At 43.0% G+C, this 21875-nt stretch overlaps 2 protein-coding genes across 2 annotated transcripts in view; both read left to right on the forward strand.

Annotated features, from left to right (window-relative positions):
* The window catches only part of LOC101351903 (histo-blood group ABO system transferase 2-like), a 42338-nt gene extending 21419 nt beyond the window's left edge, over positions 1–20919 (forward strand). Inside the window, 3 exon segments of the mRNA XM_023742653.1 lie at positions 18905–18955; positions 20581–20637; positions 20754–20919. Coding sequence (XP_023598421.1) covers positions 18905–18955; positions 20581–20637; positions 20754–20919 — 274 coding nt within the window.
* Positions 15068–21875, forward strand: part of LOC101341957 (histo-blood group ABO system transferase 1-like) — a 13507-nt gene continuing 6699 nt past the window's right edge. The window contains exons 1-4 of the mRNA XM_004388656.1: positions 15068–15096; positions 18905–18955; positions 19767–19814; positions 21513–21560. Coding sequence (XP_004388713.2) covers positions 21529–21560 — 32 coding nt within the window. The 5' untranslated portion in view covers positions 15068–15096; positions 18905–18955; positions 19767–19814; positions 21513–21528. The remainder of the gene's footprint in view (positions 15097–18904; positions 18956–19766; positions 19815–21512; positions 21561–21875) is intronic.

Genomic DNA, 21875 nt, shown 5'->3' on the forward strand with positions numbered 1-21875 from the left:
GGCTATGGGAGAAACAGCACCATATAGTGGATGCCGGTTTAAAGCATATACATCCTCCTGGAGAACATTGTCCCAACCCTGCAAGGTATTGTCACCTAGCTGGTGCCATAATTGTGTCTTTAGAAGGCCATTCTATCGTTCTATCAAGCCAGCTGCTTCAGGATGATGGGGAACATGATAAGACCAGTGAATTCCATGAGCATGGGCCCACTGCCACACTTCATTTGCTGGGAAGTGAGCCCCTTGATCTGAGGCAATGCTGTGTGGGATACCACTATGGTGGATATAGCATTCTGTAAATCCACGGATGGTAGTTTTGTCAGAAGCATTGAGTGCAAGGAAGGCAAATCCATATCCAGAGTAAGTATCTATTCAAGTAAGGACAAAAAGCTGCCCTTTCCATGATGGAAGTGGTCCAATGTAATCAACTTGCCACCAGGTTGCTGGCTGATCACCTCGAGGGATGGTGCCATATCAGGGACTTAGTGTTGGCCTCTGCTGCTGGCAGATTAGGCACTCAGCAGTGGCTGTAGCCAAGTCAGCCTTGGTGAGTGGAAGTCCATGCTGCTGGGCCCATGCATAACCTCCATCCCTGCCACCATGGCCACTTTGTTCATGAGCCCATTGAGCAACAGCAGGAGTAGTTGGGGAAAGAGGATGACTGGTTTCCACAGAACGTGTCATCTGTCCACTTGATGGTTAAAATCGTCCTCTGCTGAGTTCACCCTTTGGTGAGCATTCACATGAGACACAAATATCTACACTTCTTTGGCCCGTTTGGAGAGGTCTATCGACATACCTCTTCCCCATAAATCCTTGTCTCCAATTTTCCAATCATGTTCCTTCCAAGTCCCTGACCATCCAGCCAAATCATTGACCACACAGCCCATGAATCAGTATATAATTGCACATCTGACCATTTCTCCTTCCAAGCAAAGTGATTTTTTTTGATCCTTTCAAAGAACCAACTTTTGGTTTTGTTTCTGTTGTTTATCTATTCTCTATTTCATTTATTTCTGCTCTGATCTTTATTATTTCCTTTCTTCTGGCGGCTGTGGACTCTTTTTGCTGTTCTCTTTGTATTTGTTTGAGTTGTGTAGTTAATGTTTTGATTTTGTCCCTTTCTTCTTTTTTGATGTGTGCATCTATTGCTATAAATTGTCCTCTCAGCACTGCCTTTGCTGTGTTCCAAAGGTTTGGTATGATGTGTTTTCATTCTCATTTGATTCTAGGAATTTTTTGATTCCATCTCTGATTTCTTCTATTACCCAGTGGTTTGTAAGTAGGGTATTATTCAGTTTCCATGTAATTGATTTTTTTTCCTTGCTCTTCCTGTTGTTAATTTCTACCTTGATGTCATTGTGGTCAGAGAAGATACTTTGTATTATCTCAATGTTTTGGATCTTGTTGAGGATTGCTCTTTGGCCTAAGATGTGGTCTCTTCTGGAGAACGTTCCATGTGCATTGGAAAAGAATGTGTACTTTGCAGGTGTTGGGTGGAGTGTTCTATATATGTCTGTGAGGTCACGTTGGCTGATTGTGCCCTTTAGGTGTTCTGTATCTTTGGTGAGTTTCTTTCTAGATGTTCTGTCCTTTACCGAGAGTGATGTGTTGAAGTCTCCTACTATTATTGTGGGGAACTGTCAATTTCTCTTTTAGTGCTGTTAGAGTTTGTTTTATGTACTCTGGAGCTCTGTCATTGAGTGCGTAGATGTTTATTATGATTATGTCTTCATGATGGATCATCCCCTTAATCATTATATAGTGTCCTTGTTTGTCTTTTATGGTGGATTTTGTTTTAAAGTGTATTTTGTGTGAGACTAGTATTGCCACTCCCATTCTTTTTTGGTAGCTGTTTGCTTGATATTTTTTTTCTATCCTTTGTTTTTTAATAAATTTATGCCTTTGTTTCTAAGGTGTGGTGTCTCTTGTAGACAGCATATTGATGGATCACGTTTTTTTTTTTTATACATTCTATCACTCTCTGTCTCTTTATAGGTACATTTAGGCCATTTACATTCAGTGTAATTATTCATAGGTGTGAATTTATTGTTGTCATTTTGTATTGCTTTTCTTTGTGGTGCTGATGTTTTCTTTGTTCCTCTTATTCTCCTATGCTGAATTCCTTTTGTTTGTGGATTTTTTTTCTTTTCTTTTGTTTTTGCAGGTTTTGTTTTTACTGAGACTTTATGTTTTTCTTCTTAACTTTCTTTGTGGTTACCTTGAAATTTACCTTTATCTTCCTAAGTTTTAAACAGTCTTTTATTACTTGGTATTGCCTTGCCTTCCTCTCCATTAAAAGGTCCTATACCTACACCGTTTATTCCTTCTTCTATTGTTCTGATGTTGTTGTCATTTACATATTAACCTGTCTAGTTCCCTGTTGCAATTCTTTTGGTTTTGGATAGTCCTTGAGAGTTCATTTCCTAGGTTGGTATCTGGCTGGTAAGATCCTGCATCCTAGATTCAGCCTGTGGTCTGATGTTGTTTGTTCTCAGATCAAAAGACTCTGTTTAATAATTCTTGTAAGTCTGGTTTGGTTTTTACATAGTCCCTTAACTTCTGTTTATCTGGAAATGTCCTAATTTCACCATCATATATGAACGAGAGTTTTGCAGGATGCATTATTCTTGGCTGGCAGTTTTTTCTTTCAAGGTTTTATATATGTCATCCCATTGCCTTCTTGCCTGCATGGTTTCTGCTGAATAATCTGAGCTTAGTCTTATTGTTTCTCTTCTGTATGTGACTTTTTGTTTTTCTCAAGCTGCTCTCAGAATTCTTTGCTTGTCTTTGGTTTTAGCTAGTGTGATTATGACACGCCTTGGTGATTTTCTTTTGGGGTCTATCCTATATAAGGTTCATTGAGACTCTTGAATAGTTGCGTTTTCATCTTTCATGATATTGGGGAAATTTTCTGTCAGCAGTTCTTCAATGATCCTCTCTGTGTTTTCTGTTTTCTCCCCCGTTCTGGAACTCCAATCACTCGTGTATTTTTGCTTTTGATTGTATACCACATAACTCTCAGGGTCTCTTCATTTTTCTTTGTTCTTTTTTCTGAGTTTTCCTCAAACAGAGTTGTATCCAAGTGTTTGTCTTCAATTCCACTGATCCTGTCTTCCATCATTTCAAACCTGCTCCTCAGCTCTTCTATGACACTGTCCATTTCTGAAATCTTGTTGTTTATCTTTTGAATTTCTAATTGTTGTTTTTGTATGATTTCTAGTTGTGAATTTATTTTAACATTTTGTTCCTGTATTATTTTCTTGAATTCTTCCTTTTTTATGTCTGTATTTTCCATGAATTTGTCTGCCTTTTCCATGAATTTGCCTATTTTTTCCTCATTTTTGTCTACTTTTGCAACTCTTGGATAGTTCTGAATATTGGAGATTTGAATTCCCTATCAGATAGTTCTAGTGTTTTTCTTCTACTGGAAGGTCATCTGGTGTTTTATTTTGGATGCCTACTGGAACCATCCTGTTCTGTTTTTAAATGTTTTGATATTGTCTGCCATCTTCAGGACATTCAGTAGTTATTTTCCTCTTTTATTGATTGTAGATTTGTTTGTTTCATCCTTTTTTTGTTTTATTTGGTTATGTCTGAGCAGGCAGAGAGTTCTTTGTTCTTTGCTCCTCTGTGGGCACGATACTTTTCACTTCTTTCTCCAATGGTCAGGGTCAGTCACTCAGGTATTGTACAGCAGGGCAGGTCCAGCTGAAAGGGAGTTTCTGGGATGGGTTGTTTGTGGCATGTACTAGGACCAACATGGTGGGCCAGGAATCAGTGCAGGGTAGGTTCCCATAGGCCTTGCCTGTGCTCCTTGGGGGTGTGATGTTCAGCACACGATGCAGGTAGGCGGGGCGGGGGAGGAGATTGTGATATGTGGAGCTAAGATGGGTATGGGAAAGAGGAGAGAGAAACAGAAGCCAAAGACATACAAACAAACAAATAAAAAAGAGTGCTAAGGAAGCTTGCTATTGGAGTGGAGAGAAGAGACACTGAGAAATGGAGAAAAACAAAAAGAAAAAGGGTATAAGAAAAAAATGAATAAATAAAAATCAGAAAAAAAAAAAAAGAAAAGCCCCCAGGGATCCCATTGGTGTGGCTTTGAAGACTGGGGAAGTTGCTCCCAGGCTGTGAAGTACAGCCTGGATAGAAGGGGTAGAGGTGTCACACAGTGTCAGGTATTCAGGAGACAGGAAGAGAAGGTAAGTATAGAGACACAAGACACTGAGAAATGAAGAAAGACAAAAAGGGAGAGAGAAAACAAAACAAAGAAACTACAACAACAACAACAACAACAAAAAACCCAGAAAAAGCAAAAAAAAAAAACCAAAAAACAAAAAGACAACCAAAAAAGCCCAAGAAAAAAGAAATGCCCCCAGAGAGCCCACAGCACATCTGTGCAGAGTAAGGGAGTGGCTCCCAAGACGCGCAGTACTGCCTGGCTAGAAGGGGCTCCCAAGCTGAGAAAAGAAAAAGAAAACAAACAAATCAAAACAAATAAACAAACAAAAAGCCCCCGAGGATCCCACCAGTGTGACAGCATGGGCTGGGAAGCAGTTTCACAGTTGAGCGGTGTTTCTGCAGCCTTTCAGGAAGAAGCAAAGATGGCACACAGAGCCAGGAATTTGAGAGAAAGGAGGGGGAGGTGGTGAGAGGTATGGAAGAAATCAAAAGAAGCTGGAAAAAGCAACACCAGGAGCCAACAAATGACATTCAGGGAGCTGGCCAGTGCAGGCGAGTGGAATCCAAGTGGCACCAGGGTGAAGCCAGTGCTTCCTGGCCAAGAGACTGTGGCCACAGGAAGCAGAGGAGACCAAGTGGGGGTGAAGAAAGGTAGGGGATGGGAAAGTGTATATCACTGGTTACTGATGTGCTGTCTCCTGCTGGAAGCTCTGTGAAGCTGCTTTCTCATATCCCCTGTTCGCTGATCTCCACTAGGAGTCCAAGATGGCAGATCCATGCTGTGTTAACTATAGGGGACCTCTGCATGTATCTCTCCTCGCTCTCTGTTCTCTGTCAGTTTCTTATTCCATTTGGTGCTTGGCTCAGTTCTTTATCTCTTCATTTGATGCTTAGGGTTTCAGGATTGACGTTTGTCTTCTGTTTGACTTAGTTTTTCTGACGTTAGCTGTGTAGGAATGGCGAGGTGCTTCTGTCTATAGCACCATGTTGCCCAGAAGTCCACAAGTTGACCTTTTTTACTGGCATTCCCAAAGGTTGTCTGACACCTTCCTGGTTTATGGTCACAATTTGGGCGCTTTGTTTGATCTTTCATTCCTAGATTATTATCACTGTTTTCCATCCTAGTGGGACATTGGTTAATCTTAAACTTTTTATAAAGACTGGAACAGGAAGAAAAAGAAAGATCATGAGACAATGTGGAAAGAAAAGATCATGGGACACTGTGGGGTTAGCAATGGGGGCATAATAATAGTGAGCCAGACCTATGCAGCCTCTTCCAATGGCACCTAACAACAACAATGGCTAATGATATTGAACATCTTTTCATAAACTTTTTTGCCATTCTTCTATTTTTTTCAGTGAAGTATGTGTTCAGATCTTCCTCCTTTTTTAAAAAAAAATTGTGGAGTTCGTTTTCATTTAATCGAGTTTTGAGAGGTTGTTAGATATTCTAAATACAACTCCTTTATCAGACTTATGATTTGTTATCTGGTTAGGAGTTAGGCTGTGCTTGTAGTTTGCTGCAGATGTAGATGTCAGAAGCTAAATTTTCCTCTGGCGTCCTTGTTTTGCCTCTCCTCTTTGGTTTCCCTTGAGACTCCTTAAATAGGGTTTGAGCCCTGCAGTTCTCTTTAATTGTAATCTTTTGTTATCATACAGGAGCCCTACTGATGTGATGGTAAGCTATGGAGGGAGGATAAGCATTCTATGATCCTATGATCCTTTCTGATAGGACTCATTCTTATAGTAAGTGCATGCCCTGGACTATGACCCTCAGATTTTTCCCCCACCCCTTATGTAACACAAGAAGGCTAGAGGGGGCTGCAGTTGGATATTTCCCTTCCCCACATCAATTAAACCAGTTGTCCTAGAGTTGACTCTGACTCATGGCAACCCCATGTGTATTATAGTAGAATTGTGCTCCATAGTGTTTTCAATGACTGATTGCTCACAAGTAGATCTCCAGGCCTTTCTTCCAACTGTTTGTACAACCCAGGGACTCTCCATATCAATTAGGCACTGGTAAAATAGTTTCCCTTGAGAGACCAGTGCGATCTGGACTTATTTCAAAATAGTTACTTGTCCTCTCCTCCTGTTGGAAGCACCAGGGGATTTTTCTTGCATTTTCACAGCGAGGACCTGGTGGGGCTCCTAAAGGCAAAACTCATGAAGTGTCGAAGACTCCCTAAGACTGCACCTTGTAGGTTTTTTATATCTTGAACTCCACTCTCTGTCTCCAGCAATTAGTCAATTACTCTTAAGTATTCCTACCTGATGTCGGTTCCAGAAGTGGTTTCTGCTCCTGGTAAGCTGGAATTTTCTGTATCTGCTTGTATTTATCTCCAGGTTTTGGGAGGAGGTTTGCCCTATGATCTCAATTCTCTGATGGATCTAAGAAGAGTTGCTGATTTTCAGTTTATTAGCTTTTTTCTAGCTGGGAGGATAAGTGTGATGACTCTTTACATGTTGGATCAGGAAAAAAAAACAGATGTGAATCAGAAATAACTTTTATTTTTTTGAAGCTTAAGTTTGTGGTTTGCTTTTTTATTCTCTTGATAGTGTCATTTGATGAGCAAAGTTGTTAATTTTGATCAAGTCCAATGTATGAATTTTTTCTTTTATGGTTCTTGCTTTTGGTGTTGTATCTACTAAATCTTTGCCTAATCCAAGGTCATAAAGGTTTTCTATGTTTTCTTCTAGAAGTTTTATAGTTTTAGTTCCTATATCTTTGTCTATGATCCATTTTAGTTAATTATTGCACATGAACCAAAGTTCATTATTTTTTGTGTAAGGATACTTGATTGGTCCCAAACCATTTGTTGAAAAGCCTACCCTGTCTCCACTGAATTACTTTTGCATTTTGTCAGAAATCAGTTGACCATATATGTGGACTCTATTTCTGGACTCTATTATGTTCCGTTAATTGATTTGTCTACCTTGATGCTAACACATGATCTTGATTACTGTAGCTTTCTTAAAGGATTAAAATTCAGTGTAAGTCCTTCAACTTTGTTTATCTTTTTCAAAGTTGTTGTGGCTACTATAGATCCTTTACTTTTCTATATGAATTTTAGAATTCAGCTTGTCAACTTCTGCAAAAAATCCTGTTTGGATTATGACTTGGAATTACATTAAATCTATAGATTAATTGGGACGTTTGCCATCTTAATAATATTGAGTCTTCTGATCCATGACCATGGTAGATTTCACTGTATGGTAAGCCCTTCTTAATTTCTTTCAGCAATGTTTTTTAATTTTCTCTGTACAGGTTTTGTGTATTTTTTGCCAGATTTATCTGACATAGAATTTCATATTTTTATACTATTGTAAATGACATTATTTTATTAATTTCCATTTCTGCTTGTTTGATATTAGTATAGAGAAATAACCATCAACTTTTGTATATTGATCTTGTATCTTGAAATCTTGCTAAGCTCACTAACTCACTTATCCTAGTAGCTCTTTTCTAGAGTCCATCAGCTCTTCTACATAGATGAGCATATTATCTGCAAACAAAGACAGATGTGTTTCTTCCTTTTCAATCTAGATGCTTTTTATTCACTTTTAACATTACCATTTACCTTTTTAATGTACCGTATTTCATGGATTATAAGAAGCACATTGTTTCACATTTTAACATCTCTGGAATCATGACGTGACACCAGTGAATGGTGTGTTATTATTGCTGTTGAGTTGGATTCAAGTTGAGTTTGTTCACGGTGGATTTCTGTTTGCTTCTGCCACTCACTTGGCGGCAGAGGTGGATTTACCCGAGGCCAATGAAACTAAAGCTTTAGGGCCCCTCCCTTGCATGAATATGGGACCTCAGTCATGACTTCGTATGATTATATGTTTTTGTGAAATTGCAAGTTTGAGATATTTTGTATTCCTTTTCTTAAAGAGGGCCCCAACTTGTATAAGCTTCAGGCTTTACCCCTGCCGGAGCACTTGTAATAATATAAGCTCATTTAAATAAGTTCTCTGTCTGAGGTCTTTTGGGGCTACAGCAGTAGTACCACAAACCTGCAAGAGAACCAACTTGGGGTTCCAACTATCAGGGAAGATAATTTCTCTCCCTCCACACAAAGCCAAGGTTGAAACATGCAACTTTCTCTGCTGTCTCACTCTGCTTGTCTCTTTCTTGCCCTCTCTTTTCTGTATATTTCTCATTTACCCTTATACCGAGGCCTTTGGTGCCTCAGCCTTACCTAGGGTCTCCTAGCAGACTTCCATCTAGGATGGTTTTTATTTCTTAGTGGTACATTCAGTAATGAACAGTGCATCTTACAATTGATGGTGCCTTAGATTCCATGAACATGGTATATAATAGGGCACTCAGGCTGGGTCCAGCTGAGACCAGTAGGCTGGCCTGTGGAGTTGGACAACACTTCTCCCAAGAGGTCCATCTTTTTATTGTTGTAAAACCATGTAAAGCACCCAAAACCCATTGCCATCGAGTCGATTCCAACTTGTAGCAACCCTACAGGACAGACTAGAACTGTCCCATAGGGTTTCCAAGGAGTAGTTGGTGGATTCAAACTGCCGACATTTTGGTTAGCAGCTGAGCTCTTAACCACTGCACCACCAGGGCTCCATGTAAATAAAGCACATTTGCCAATTCAACATTTTGCAGACGTATAATTTAGCAATCAATTACATTAACCATGTTGTGCAACCACCACCCATAATTGTTGCCAAATTTCCCATCACCATAAACAAACACTCATTAACAAAAACTTCCCTTTTCCCCCCTCCCTCTTGCTCCTGATAACCACTAATAAACTTTGGTCTCCATACATTTGCCTATTCTTGTTATCTCATATAAGTGAGATCACGCACTATTTGACCTTTTGTGATTGACTTATTTCACGGAGCATAAGGTTTTTGAGGTTCATCTATGTTGTAGCATGGATCAGGACTTAGTTTCTCTTTATGATTGAATAGTATTCCATTGCATGTATGTAACATTTTGTTTATCCATTCATCTACTGATGGACAGTTAGGTTGTTTCCACCTTTTGCCTATTGTGAAAAGTGCTGCTAATGAACATGGGTGTACATGTGTTGGTTCATGTTGCTGCTTTCAGGTCTCTTGGGTATATACCTGGGAGTGGAATTGCTGGGTGGCACAGTGGTTAAAAGCTTGACTGATAACCATAAGTTTGGCAGTCCAAATCCACCAGATGCTCCTTGGAAATCCTATGGGGCAGTTCTACTCTGTTCTATAGGGTCACTATGAGTTGGAATTGACTCGATGGCAACAGGGTTGGCTTGGTTTTGGGTTATGGTAGATTGAATAAACGACACATATTAAAAGTGTAGAATTTGGTAACTTTTGATATGTGAGATCATCACTGCAATCAAGAAAGTTAACATACATATTAACCCTAAGAGATTCCTTAAGGGCATTTGTAATCCCACCCTCTCATCCTTACCTGCGTATCTCTTCCCCTTCCAGGCAACCATTGTTGTTTTCTGACACTATGTATTATTTTGTGTTTTCTAGAATTATATAAACGGAATCATCCACTATACTCATTTATATCTGGATTTTTTCACCCAACATAATTATTTTTAACCTATAACTGTTGGCTTAAATGAGCCAATTCTCTCAGACACACTAGACTCTGAACAGAGCAGACTCTTAAATATGATAAAAAATTTCTATGTACTTAAAAATTTTGTACATCTATTAAGTCAGGCTTATAAATTGGGTATATCAAATTCCCTTAAACATTTTAAACACCTAAAACAGAGTTTAAACAAAACATCACAAATGATTACCAAATTCATTGAAACCTTGTAAAAACACAATCTACACAAAGCTACTCTTGTTTTTTGATACATTCCTGGGTTTTCACATTTTCAAAAACTATTAAAGAAAACAGAAATGTCTGTCTTAGTCCAAATGAAACTCTGGTAAAAGTCTCTGGGCTGCCCCCAGGTGTGCCTGGCTTTCTCAGTCAAACACTTGGGACCCCCAACCCAGGTTCCAATCTATGAAAATCACACATGAGCCTTGTAAGACCCTGCACGGGGTCTTGGCGGGGTCGGGTTTCGGTGGGGTAGGGGCGTGGTGGGGAAGGCTGCTCTTTATTGAAAGAGGGCTTGCTAAGCCTGCAGCCTTCAGCTGAGAGTTGACCCACACATACATTGCAGTGTCCTTCAAACATGTATGTTCCCTGGAAGCAAAGCATCTCTCCCAGCAGTCCCTCAGGTCTTAATTATTTTGGTGTTTGTAACTCTGGTGTAAGCTCCTACAGCAACAGGGCTTTGGTTGTATACCAGTGGAGTTTGAAGCCCCTCTGTGAAGCTAAATTTGGACATTTGTCTTTCACGATTCTTATGTGTCTCATCATCCACCTTTGAGAGCCAATTAATCGCCATGTTCCACAGCACCCCACTCCACTCCTTTGGAGCGTGACAATGGTCCTGGTTCCACTCAACAAGGAAATGGCAAGGCAGGTGCTGGGCAGGTGCCAGGAGCCACAGGGCGAGGCCAATGGGATCTGGTATCCCTGGGAGAACAAAGTAGGAAGGGGGATTCTGGCCAGAGCTGCCATGAGGCCACCACTGGCTGGTGCCCAACTTTCACCTCAACTAGGTGGTTCAGTAACCAGGTGACCCAGCCCCGAGTAACCCAGACTTTCTCTCTGCAGATGGCTGGGACAGGAGCACCAAGTCGTGGCTCTGCCTGATCCTGTTCTTCACTGCATGTCTGGGTTTCTACAGGTAAGAAGAGGAACAGCCTTGGGGATCCTGCTGCAGGCTGGGTCTCTGGCTTACTTTGACTTCAGTTAAGAGATTGTTTAGGTTTCTTGGTCAACAATCACAACCCTGGAGGAGGCATGCCCAATGTTGTCATTCCCATTTTGCAGATAAGCCAACTGAGGCTCTGTGGTGATATTCCTAGACACAAGTCCCATCACTTGTCAGGGGAAGGGTTGGTCAGGTTCCCAGCCAGAGCACTTTCCTCTGCTCTCTGACGATTTATGGCATTTTATAAGTAGTGGAGTCCCTGGGTCCCTGGGTGGCACAAATGGTTTGCACTCAACTACTAACTGAAAGGTTGGTGGTTCAAATCCACCCCGTGGCCTCATGAAAGAAAGTCCTGGTGATATGCTTCCGTAAAGATTACAGCCATTGAAAACCCCGAGGAGCACTTGTACTCTGTAACGCATTGGGGCACCATGAATCAGAATCCACTTGATGGCAACTAGTTTTGGCTTTTTTGGAGTGGATTCACCCCTAAGGATAGTATAAACATGACTGTCTAAAGGGCTTCGGAGGGCAGGTATCATAGCCTTTTAGAAACACCATTTACCAACACATGTAGCTCTCCTCATACTTTAAATACATTTATGGAAAATGAATGACACTTTGTAGCGGTATTTTTTTATGCTACCCACTGCCGTTGAGTCAATTCCGACTCATGACAATCTTATGGGACAGAGTAGAACTGCCCCATAGAGTTTCCAAGGAACAGTTGGTGGATTTGAACTGCCAACCTTTTGGTTAGCAGCCAAGCTGTTAACACTACACCTCCTTTGTTTTTAAACTTGGCAGTTGTAAAATTGCATTCCCTTAAAACAATTTAGACCTAATCTAGTCAACCTAGTGCCAACTAACACAATAACCAACTTTTTTTAGTACGTCAGCTCTTATTCCACAAGAAGCTAAAATTGTCCTTAGCCTAAACTTTGCAATGGATATGGAATTTTTATGTATGTATGTCAGCCCACAAGAAGGTATGTTTGTAATGGATTGAATTGTGTTCCCCAAAAATATGCTTTGTATATCCTAACTTCTATAATTATAGTTATAATCACATTTGGAAATGGATTGTCTTTGTTAGGTTAATGGCAGGATTAGTGCAGGCTGTGTCTTGAGTCAATCTCTTCTGAGATATAAAAGAGATTAAACAAGCAATCGAGAAAGTAGAGATGGGAGAGGATAGACCCATGCCACGAGAAGATCACCCAGGAGCCAGGGAATAAGGACCTTCCCCCAGAGCCAACAGATAGAAAGCTGTCCTCCAGAGATAGCATCCTGAATTCGGACTTCTAGCCTTCCAAACAGTGAGAAAATAAATTTCTCTGTGTTAAAGCCACCCATTTCTGTTATAGCAGCACTAGATGACACCGTCAATGGACAGTTCCCTGCCCTGAAGGCTGTCATGGTAAGCTAGGGAATAGACAGGTCAATAGGCAGCGTCTTAGGCTGCGTTCTCTAGAGAAGCAAAACCAGTGAAGTATATATACATACACACATATATATATATGTGTGTGTATGTATATACACTACATGTTGTTGTTAGGTGCTGTTGATGCACTTTCGACTCATAGTGACCCTATGTATAACAGAATGAAACACTGCCTGGTCCTACACCAACCTCACAATCTTTATGCTTGAGCCCGTTGTTGCGGTTACTGGCCAGCCTCACAATTGTTGTTATGCTTGAGCCCATTGTTGCAGCTGCCGTGTCAGTCCGTCTCGTTGAAGGTCTTCCTCTTTTTTGCTGACCCTCTACCAAGCATGATGTCCTTCCCCAGGGACTGGTCCTTCCTGATAACATGTCCAAAGTATGTGAGTCTCACCGTCCTCACTTCCAAGGAGCATTCTGGCTATACTTCTTCCAAGACAGATTTGTTCGTTCAATATTGAATATTCTTAGCCAACACCAAAATTCAAAGGCATCAATTCTTCTTCCATCTTCCTTGTTCATTGTCCAGCTTTCACATGTATATGAGGCGATTGAAAAGACTATGGCTTGAGTAGGTAGCACCTTAGTCTTCAAGGTGACATCTTTGCTTTTTAACACTTTAAAAGAGATCTTTTGCAGCAGATTTGCCCAACGCAATGTATCATTTCATTGCTTGACTGCTGCTTCCATGGGTGTCGATTGTGCATCCGAGTAAAATGAAATCCTTGACAACTTCAATCTTTTCTCCATTTACCATGATGTTGCTTATTGGTCCATTTGTGAAGATTTTTGTTTTCTTTATGTTGAGATGTAATCCATACTGAAGGCTGTAGTCTTTGATCTTCATCAGTAAGTGCTTCAAGTCCTCTTCACTTTTAGCAAGCAAGGTTGTGTCATCTGCATAATGCAGATTATTAATGAGTCTTCTTCCAATCTTGATGCTATGTTCTTCTTCATATAGTCCAGCTTTTCAAATTATTTGCTCAGCATACAGATTAAATAAGTAGGTGAAAGGATACTACCCTGATGCACAGCTTCCTGACTTTAAACCATGCAGTATCCTCTTGTTCTGTTCAAATAACTGCCTCTTGATCTATGTACAGGTTCCTCATGAGCACAATTGTGTTCTGGAATTCCCATTCTTGGCAGTGTTATCCATAATTTGTTACGATCCACACAGTCAAATGCCTTTGCCTAGTCAATAAAACACAGGTAAACATCCTTCTGGTATTCTCTGCTTTCAGCCAGGATCCATCTGACATCAGCAATGATATCGCTGGCTCCACATCCTCTTCTGAATCTTGCTTGAGTTTCTGGCAATTTCCTGTCAATGTACTGCTGCAGACACTCTTGAATGATCTTCAGCAAAATTTTACTTACTTATGATATTAATGATATTGTTTGATAATTTTCTGCATTCAGTTGGATCACCTTTCTTTGGATTAGTCATAAATAAGAATTTCTTCCAGTCGGTTGGCCAGGTAGCTGTCTTAGAAATTTCTTCGCATAGATGAGTGAGCACTTCCACTGCTGCAGCTGTTTGTTGAAACATCTCAATTGGTATTCAGTCAATTCCTAGAGCCGTGTTTTTCACCAATGCCTTCAGTGCAGCTTTGACCTCTTCCTTCAGTAGCATCGGTTCTTGATCATATGCTACCTCCTGAACTGGCTGAACATCAACCAGTTCTTTTTGGTATAGTGACTCTTTGTATTTCTTCCATTTTCTTTTAACGCTTCTTGCATCGTTTGATATTTTCCCCCGTAGAATCCTTCAATATTGCAACTCTAGGCTTGGATTGTTTCTTCAGTTCTTTCAGCTTGAGAAATGCTGAGCGTGTTCTTCCCTTTTGGTTTTTAACTCCAAGTCTTTCCATATGTCATTATAATACTTTGTCCTTTCAAGCCTCCCTTTAAAATCTTCCATTCAGCTCTTTTACTTCATCATTTCTTCCATTCGCTTTAGCTACTTGACATCCCAAAGCAAATTTCAGAGTCTCTTCTGACATCCATTTTGGTCGTTTCTTTCTTTCTTTCCTGTCTTTTTAATGACCTCTTGCTTTCTTCATGTATGATGCCCTTGATGTCATTCCACAAGTCATCTGATCTTCGTTCATTAGCATTCAATGCATCAAATCTATTCTTGAAATGGTCTCTAAATTCAGGTGGGATATACTCAAGGTGGTACTTTGGCTCTCTTGGACTTGTCCTAATTTTCTTCAGCTTCAACTTGAACTTGGCATCTGAGTAATTGATGGTCTGTTCTGCAGTCGACCCCTGGCCTTGTTCTGACTAATGATATTGAGCTTTTCCATCATCTCTTTCCGCAGATATAGTCAATTTGATTTTTGTGTATTCCATCTGGTGAGGTCCATGTGTATAGTCGCTGTTCTTGCTGTTGAAAAACATATTTGCAATCAAGAATTCATTGGTCTTGCAAAATTCTATCATGTGATCTCCGGCATCGTTTCTATCACCACAGTCATGTTTTCCAACTACCGATTCTTCTTCTTTGTTTCAAATTTCAAATTCCAATCACCATTAATTATGAATGCATCTTTAATGCGTGTTCGAACAATTTCAGACTGCAGAAGTTGGTAAAAATCTTCAATTTCTTCATCTTTGGCTTTAGTGGTTGGTGCGTAAATTTGAATAATAGTCATATTGACTGGTCTTCCTTGTGTTGTTCTTGTTGTTGTTAGGTGCTGTCAAGTCGGTTCTGACTCACAGTGACCCTAGCACAGCAGAACCAAACACTACCTGGTCCTCCACCATCCTCACAATCGTTGTTATGCTTGAGCCCATTGTTGCAGCCACTGTGTCAATCCATCTCGTTGAGGGTCTTCCTCTTTTTCGCTGACCCTGTACTGTACCAAGCATGATGTCCTTCTCCAGGGACTAATCTCTCCTGATAACATGTCCAAAGTATGTGAAAAGTAGTCTCGCCATCCTTACACCTAAGGAGCATTCTGGCTGTACTTCCAAGACAAATTGGTTCATTCTTTTGGCAATCCATGGTATATTCAATGTTATTGACCAACACCACAATTCAAAGGCGTCAATTCTTCTACGGTCTCCCTTATTCATCATCCAGCTTTCACATGCATATGAGGCAATTGACAACACCATGCCTTTTAAACTTGAATAATAGTCCTATTGACTGGTCTTCCTTATAGACATAGGGATATTATATATAGAGAGAGAGAGAGAAAGAAGAGAGATTTATCTCAAGGAAATGGCTTACGCAGTTGTAGAGGCTGGCAAGCTCCAAGTCCATGAGTTAGACATTGGGCTGGAGGTTTCTCTTGACTCATATAGCTGTCGGGATAGACAAACCCAAGATATACAGGTCAGATGACAGGCTGCTGGCTCATGGCTGCAAAGACTGATGAATCCAAGATCAGCAGGTAAGATGGCAGGTTGCTTGCCAGAGTTCCAAGAACTGGAGATCAGATGTTGACGAGCAGACTTCCAGATCCAGAGCAGAGCAAAAGCCAATGAACTTTGCTGGAAAGTCCACATATATTGGATGCACGCCACGACCCCAAGGAAACTCCCTTTCAACTGATTGGCTACTCACTGCAGGTCCCATCAGGGAGGTGACCACACTATATCAGATCTCATCATGGGTGGTGATTACATCATTATATGACTGCCAAACCACATCATAACTGCCAAACCACTGAGATACACAACCTTAATGACAACAGAATTGGGGCAGCTGTCATCAGGCTTGGGTAGGGCCACCTCCAGCTCCTGGGAGAAGACCCCCAAGTTCCACCTCAGTTAGAGCAGGTCACGTCTAAGCCAACAAGTGGTACAAATTACACAGTGGTCCCGTGGCAGGATGGGTGACATTCCCGGTGGCTCCTTGCCCATTTTCTGGGCCCTTCATCTGCAGAGAGCACCACATACTGGACATGGTGTCCAATTGTTGCATGCTTTCCTGGGTTGCCCAATTCAGAGGGGCAGTGCTGTGGGTCATGTGACTGCACCGGCTTCACAGGTGAGGCAGCCCTGCAGGTCACTGCTCCTTCCTCTCAACCAAGCCCCTTCCCTTTCCAGTCACAGCAGGAAACACCAAATCTTAAATTCAGAGCCACCCTCAGAGGTGGCACAGCATGTGTGGCAGATGGCCATTTTCCACCTGAACTTTGCAGACAGCTCAGTTTTATCCCAATGATTATTAGCATGTTATGTTCGTTATACTTATAAGATTAGGACTCACCCTAAACCACGTGACCTCTTGTTAATGATAACATCTTCAAAGACCCTCGTTCCAAACAAGGGCACGTTCACAGGTACTGAGGTTAGGGCTTCAACATATCTTTCTTGGGTTCACAATTCAATCCACAATACTCATATTGCAAAACAATATTCTTCCTGTAACCTCAGCACCCCAGGGAGCCACTGACAGCATGTCTTCAGTATTTGGAGACACCTGTTGTCTCCCCTGAGTTTTTTCCAGGCTGTACCCTGCTGGTTCCTCCTGACACTCATTTCTGAAATCCCTCACCTTTCTGGTCTGCCCCCTGGCTCCTTGTCATTTCCAGCGTCTCTGTTAAAATCAGGAGCTTGGTCCCAACACCATCTGGTCTGAGGTCTGACCTCTTCTCCCCATCTAGGTGCTGTGGTTCTTTGGGATTGTTCATTCAGCACCCTCTTCTCTATGAATTGCCCCTTGTGTTTGGGTTTCATTGTACCTTCTTTTTTTCTCATCCTTGAGAGTTCTTGTTTTTGTTTTTTTTAAGTTGTTTACACCAAAATACATTTAATATGTAAAATATTCATTTGATTTCTAGAGTACATTTTCTTTTAGAACAGATATTTTATATTAGATTTTTGCCCCATATACTCCTTTCATAAGTGTTTGTGAGTATAGAAATGTTATATTTTTCATCTGAGCAGGTTGTGAATCCCATCCTGGTGTGAATATACCTGCATGAATATATCTGCAAGCTCCCAGTGAGAGCTCTTTCTTCAGATGAACATTTACACTTTTTAAAGATGACCTCAGTGTTCAAAAAGTGATTTAAAAACCATTGAGGCTTTTGGGTTTTTTTTAATTCACTTAAACCATGATAAGTTCTAGGGCAAAATTCTTCAATGGACAAAATTATCTCCCAAGGTGGCAAAAAGAAACAGTCACACACAGACACCACCCCACATGTATAGTCACTTAGGGTTCGGGGTCCCACGGACTTTGGTCCTCAGGTGGCTAGGATTGGTTCTCAGCTCTCCTGTCCTGCCTCACCCGTTTGAAGGCATCTGTCTCTTTGGTGCGTTGTGGGAGGGGTGGTTCTGAAAGTGTCATGAATCCCCAATATCTCTAGAGCTCGAGACTAAGTGGAGAGTGGGGTCACTAAGAGGGACAGTGCACAGAAGAGCATCAGGTTGTGGATGGGGAGATGTGGAGGGGGCCATGGTGAGTTTCAGGAGCCTGCAGGGCAGACAACAATGGGGACAGCAGTCTGGGTTTGATATTAAGACTCCATCCACATGGGGTCGTCTGAGAGTGGATGAGGACACCAGGAAGTGGGGTGGGTTGATCGAGACGCTGTCCTTGCCCCCACCTGCACTCAGTCTGTAGAGGGGGGAGGTTAGACACACACAATCAAGTCACTGTACTCCGTCAAACCCTAGTGAGATCACCCAAGAAACCCTTGGTGTAGCGAGAGGTGAACTTCCAGTGAGGAAGCAGATTACCTTCATGGCGGAGGGGCATATGTAATGGGACTTGAGAAGCCAATGGTCCTTGTATTGAGGAAGAGTGTTGTGGGAAGGGGGGCAGGGAGAGTGAGCCGAGGACAGGGTTCCAGCTTACAGGTCTGTACCTGAAATGGCTGGAGGTACTGAGGCCACCGAGAGCCTGCAGTTTCCTCTCTGCTCTGACACTTAACCAGTGAGTCCCGTGTTCTCATGAGCCTCAGCTCCACATCTGCCATTTGGGGTTTTAATACTTCATCTCCCCCAGTCATTATAAAATGGAAATAAGGCAGCAGTCTTCAGCTTTAGAGTGTATGCCAATCACCTGGTTAAAAATGAAGATTTCTACACACACACATTCCCTGCCCAGAGCCTCGTGTCTGGATTCCAGAAGTCTGGAATCACATTTGTAAGCATCTTCTTGGATGATTCTGTTGTGGGAGGTCCCTAAGCCACAGGGATGAAGGCCAGGAGCACTTAGAAGCCGTTGTTTTTAGTGATGGATTGTGTTAAAACAGTTGGCCTGCCTGTATAAGTCAAGTCCTTCTGGATGTGTGTGTGGGTTCAAGGTCACAACCCAGTGAGGCCAGTGGGGCACTGCTTGGGGTGGTCTGCCTGTGAACTCCACTCTCGCACCCAGGACCAAGTGAGAAAGTCCCAGTGGGCCTGCTGGGCTCCATGTCTACTTTCTCCAAGCCAGAGGTCCAAAGGGCCAGAGCTGCGTGTGTGTGTTGGGGGTTCAGCCTCTGCAGGCACAGCCTCTCTGCTCTCCCCATAAGAAGAGGACTCAACTTCATGTTCTCTTTCTCCCCAGCAACGTGTTCAGCCTGACCCTCAGATGGACGCAGAGAGAAGAGTCTCAAAGGTAATGGAAGCATCTTTTGGAATCCAGGTAGTTCCTTCTAGAAAGATCTTCTGTAACAGAAATCAAAATACAAACGCGTATTGAAGCTTCATTATTTTAACAGATGATTTAAGTCCTGTCAACTTCATACAAAGACTCAGAGGCCGTCATAACCCAAGAGACTCATGACTCACAACACAGCATATCTCAATGTTCCTCTTTCTACCGTGTTTTCTCAAATCCTATGAAAGGATAGGAATCCTGGTGGTGTAGTTGTTAAGAGCTCAGCTGCTAACCCAAAGGGCAGCAGTTCAAATCCACCAGCCGCTCCTTGAAAACTCTATGGGGCATTCTACTCTGTCCTATAGGAATGCTATGAGTCAGAATCGACATGACAGCAACAGGTATGAGAGGATAAGCACATGTGTATAAAGTTAACCAATAGCCAGCTTGCCCCATGGCAACCACAGGGTTTGGCAGAATACAGCCATGTTCGTTCCATGGCAACTCATCCCCTCAGCTGCTTCACCAGGACAGCCAGTGGTGGTGTGTCCTCTGACCCCACCAGAACCGCAGACACATTAGTGTTCGTGTCTCTTCTTGGAGCTAATTGCTTCAGGGCTCTCACTTCCTGCCCAACAGGGAAAAAAATAAGAGGAAATCTCCTAACGGTCAGTGAGCTCGCAGTAAGGGGGCATGACCCAGTGGCCATCAAGAGTCAAATCCCGACTCCAACTCTCCTTCCACTGCTCAGTGCCTAGTGGATGCCCAGCAAATACTTGATGGATGGAGGGATGGACAGTTGAAACTGACATGACTTCTCTCTCTGCAGCAATGATGCTCACCACCTGCAGGACCTACAGGGGAGCCTGCCACTGAGGTAGGGACTCTCCCATCCTTCTGTCCACCCAGCAACCTGACTTTGAACCTGCCAACACCACCCTCTGCCTTTTCACCTGCAAAGACTGGCATTCCTGAGCCACACTCAGTGGCTGGAGCTTCCAGCCTGGTCTTCAGAGTGGACACGGGCTTCAAGAGGCCCCCACCTGGAAGCTCACCTCTTTCTCCTCTTCCCCTCCTCCTCCTCCCCCCACCCCCCACCACCGCCCCGATCCTGAGTGAAGTCACAGCACAGGTGGGGGCCTGCTGGGGCGGGGGATGCAAGCACAGCCTTCACCTGGCCAGCCTCCCACCCCCTCTGGAGTGGACATGAACCTGAGCACAGGGCACTTTCTTAGGAAAGGGCTACTTATTCATTTTTTTTTTTTTTTTTTTTAGCTTTTAAATTAACTTTATAGCAGTTTAAAACAGTTAAAAACTTTAGGGCAGTTCTAGGTTTACAGAAAAATTGCATAGAAAGTACAGAGAGTTCCCATGTGTCCCACTGCCCCTGCACACTGATTCTCCTATATTAACATCTTGCATTCCTATGGCACATTTGTTACAACAGATGAACCAGTATTGATGCATTATTCACTAGAGTCCATAGTTCACACTGGGGTTAACTCTGCTGCACAGCCCTATGGGTCTGGACAAGTGCATCATGCCATGTGTCCACCATGACAGTGTCCTGCAGAAGAGCTTCACTGTCTTAAACATGAGAGGGTGCTTTTTCGTGAAGTCACTTGGAATCTTCCTTTCTGCAGCCAGGGCAAACGCAGCGAGATTCTGCAGAAGACACTGCTGGAGACAAAGAAGCCCGGGTAGGGCGGGAGCTGTTGAGGGAGGTATTGCCAGGGCCTCCTGAGGGTCACAGGGCCAGTGCTGATATCTGTGCCTGCTTCCCCGTCTCTCTGTCTCTCACCCATGGTGTCCCCAGAGAGGGCCTTGCCCTAGGTCAGTCCGTCACCACCCGCGTGGGCTGCCTCTTGGCAGAGCTGTACATCAAGCTCCCAGACGCAGCCTGCCGGACTTACTTTGCTGTGGTCTCCGTCTTGGTTTCCTGGAGCTGCCCAAACAGAATATCACAAAGTGGGCATGCTTAAAGAAGAGGAATTTACTGTCTCACACTTCTGGAGGTGGGGAGTCCGAATCAGGGTGTCGGCTGTGTCGATTCCTTCTGGGGATTCTGAGAGAAGACCGTCCCATGTCCCTCTCCTGCTTCTGGTGGCTCCCGGCCATCCTTGGCGTTCCTTGGCTGCTTGGAGATGCATTCGCCTCCGTCGTCACAAATGTCTCTGTTTCCCCATGTGTGTGACTCTGTCTTCCGTGTCTGTCCTCCTCTTTCATAAATTGCCACGCAGAAGGGATTAGGAGTGGGACCACCCTGCTCTGATGTGTCCTCATTAATTTAACCGGTCACATCACAAAGAAAAACCCAATTTCCCCAGACAAGGTCACATGCACAGGTGCAGAGTTAGGACTTCAACAGATCTTTCTTGGGGCTACAGTTCAACCCGTAACAGGTTCCAAGCTTGGTCTGCTCACCTGGCTAGGGTGGAAGGGCTGCATGGCCCCAGCTTCGCAGGTCAGCAGGCCTGTGGCACGGTTGGCTCTTGGGGAAACCTGGGCTGTCCAGCACAGTGATGCTTCTCCCGGCCCCACCCCGGGCTCTAACACTCTCTGTTTACTCCCTCAGTGAAAGTGACTGCCACATGGATACCTGCAGAGTGCCCGAAGTACCCAGGTAGTATGGACCATATCTTCGGGTTGTTTCTGTGCCAATTTCCCAGCAAGTCAAAGTGCCCCTCCTCGTGCAGGCCTCTTTTTAGCTCCTCCAGGGCCTGATTCTTAGGGAGTGAAGAAGCAAGGGAAGTGGGGGAGGACCATGAGGAGAGAAAAGAATGGGAGTAAGCGTTAGATGGTGACGGGCACATGTGAGCTCCAGTGACCTCCCAGGTCACCTGGCTGCCCCAGGTCAGGGGTCTTATCTGTGGTGTACTGGGATCCCTGCTTCTCAGTCCTCAGTTGAGGTGAAACCTACATGACATGGTTGGTGGGG

The sequence above is a fragment of the Trichechus manatus genome, unplaced genomic scaffold (genome assembly GCF_000243295.1).
Source record: "Trichechus manatus latirostris isolate Lorelei unplaced genomic scaffold, TriManLat1.0 scaffold00214, whole genome shotgun sequence".
In the NCBI taxonomy this organism is placed as follows: Eukaryota; Metazoa; Chordata; class Mammalia; order Sirenia; family Trichechidae; genus Trichechus; species Trichechus manatus.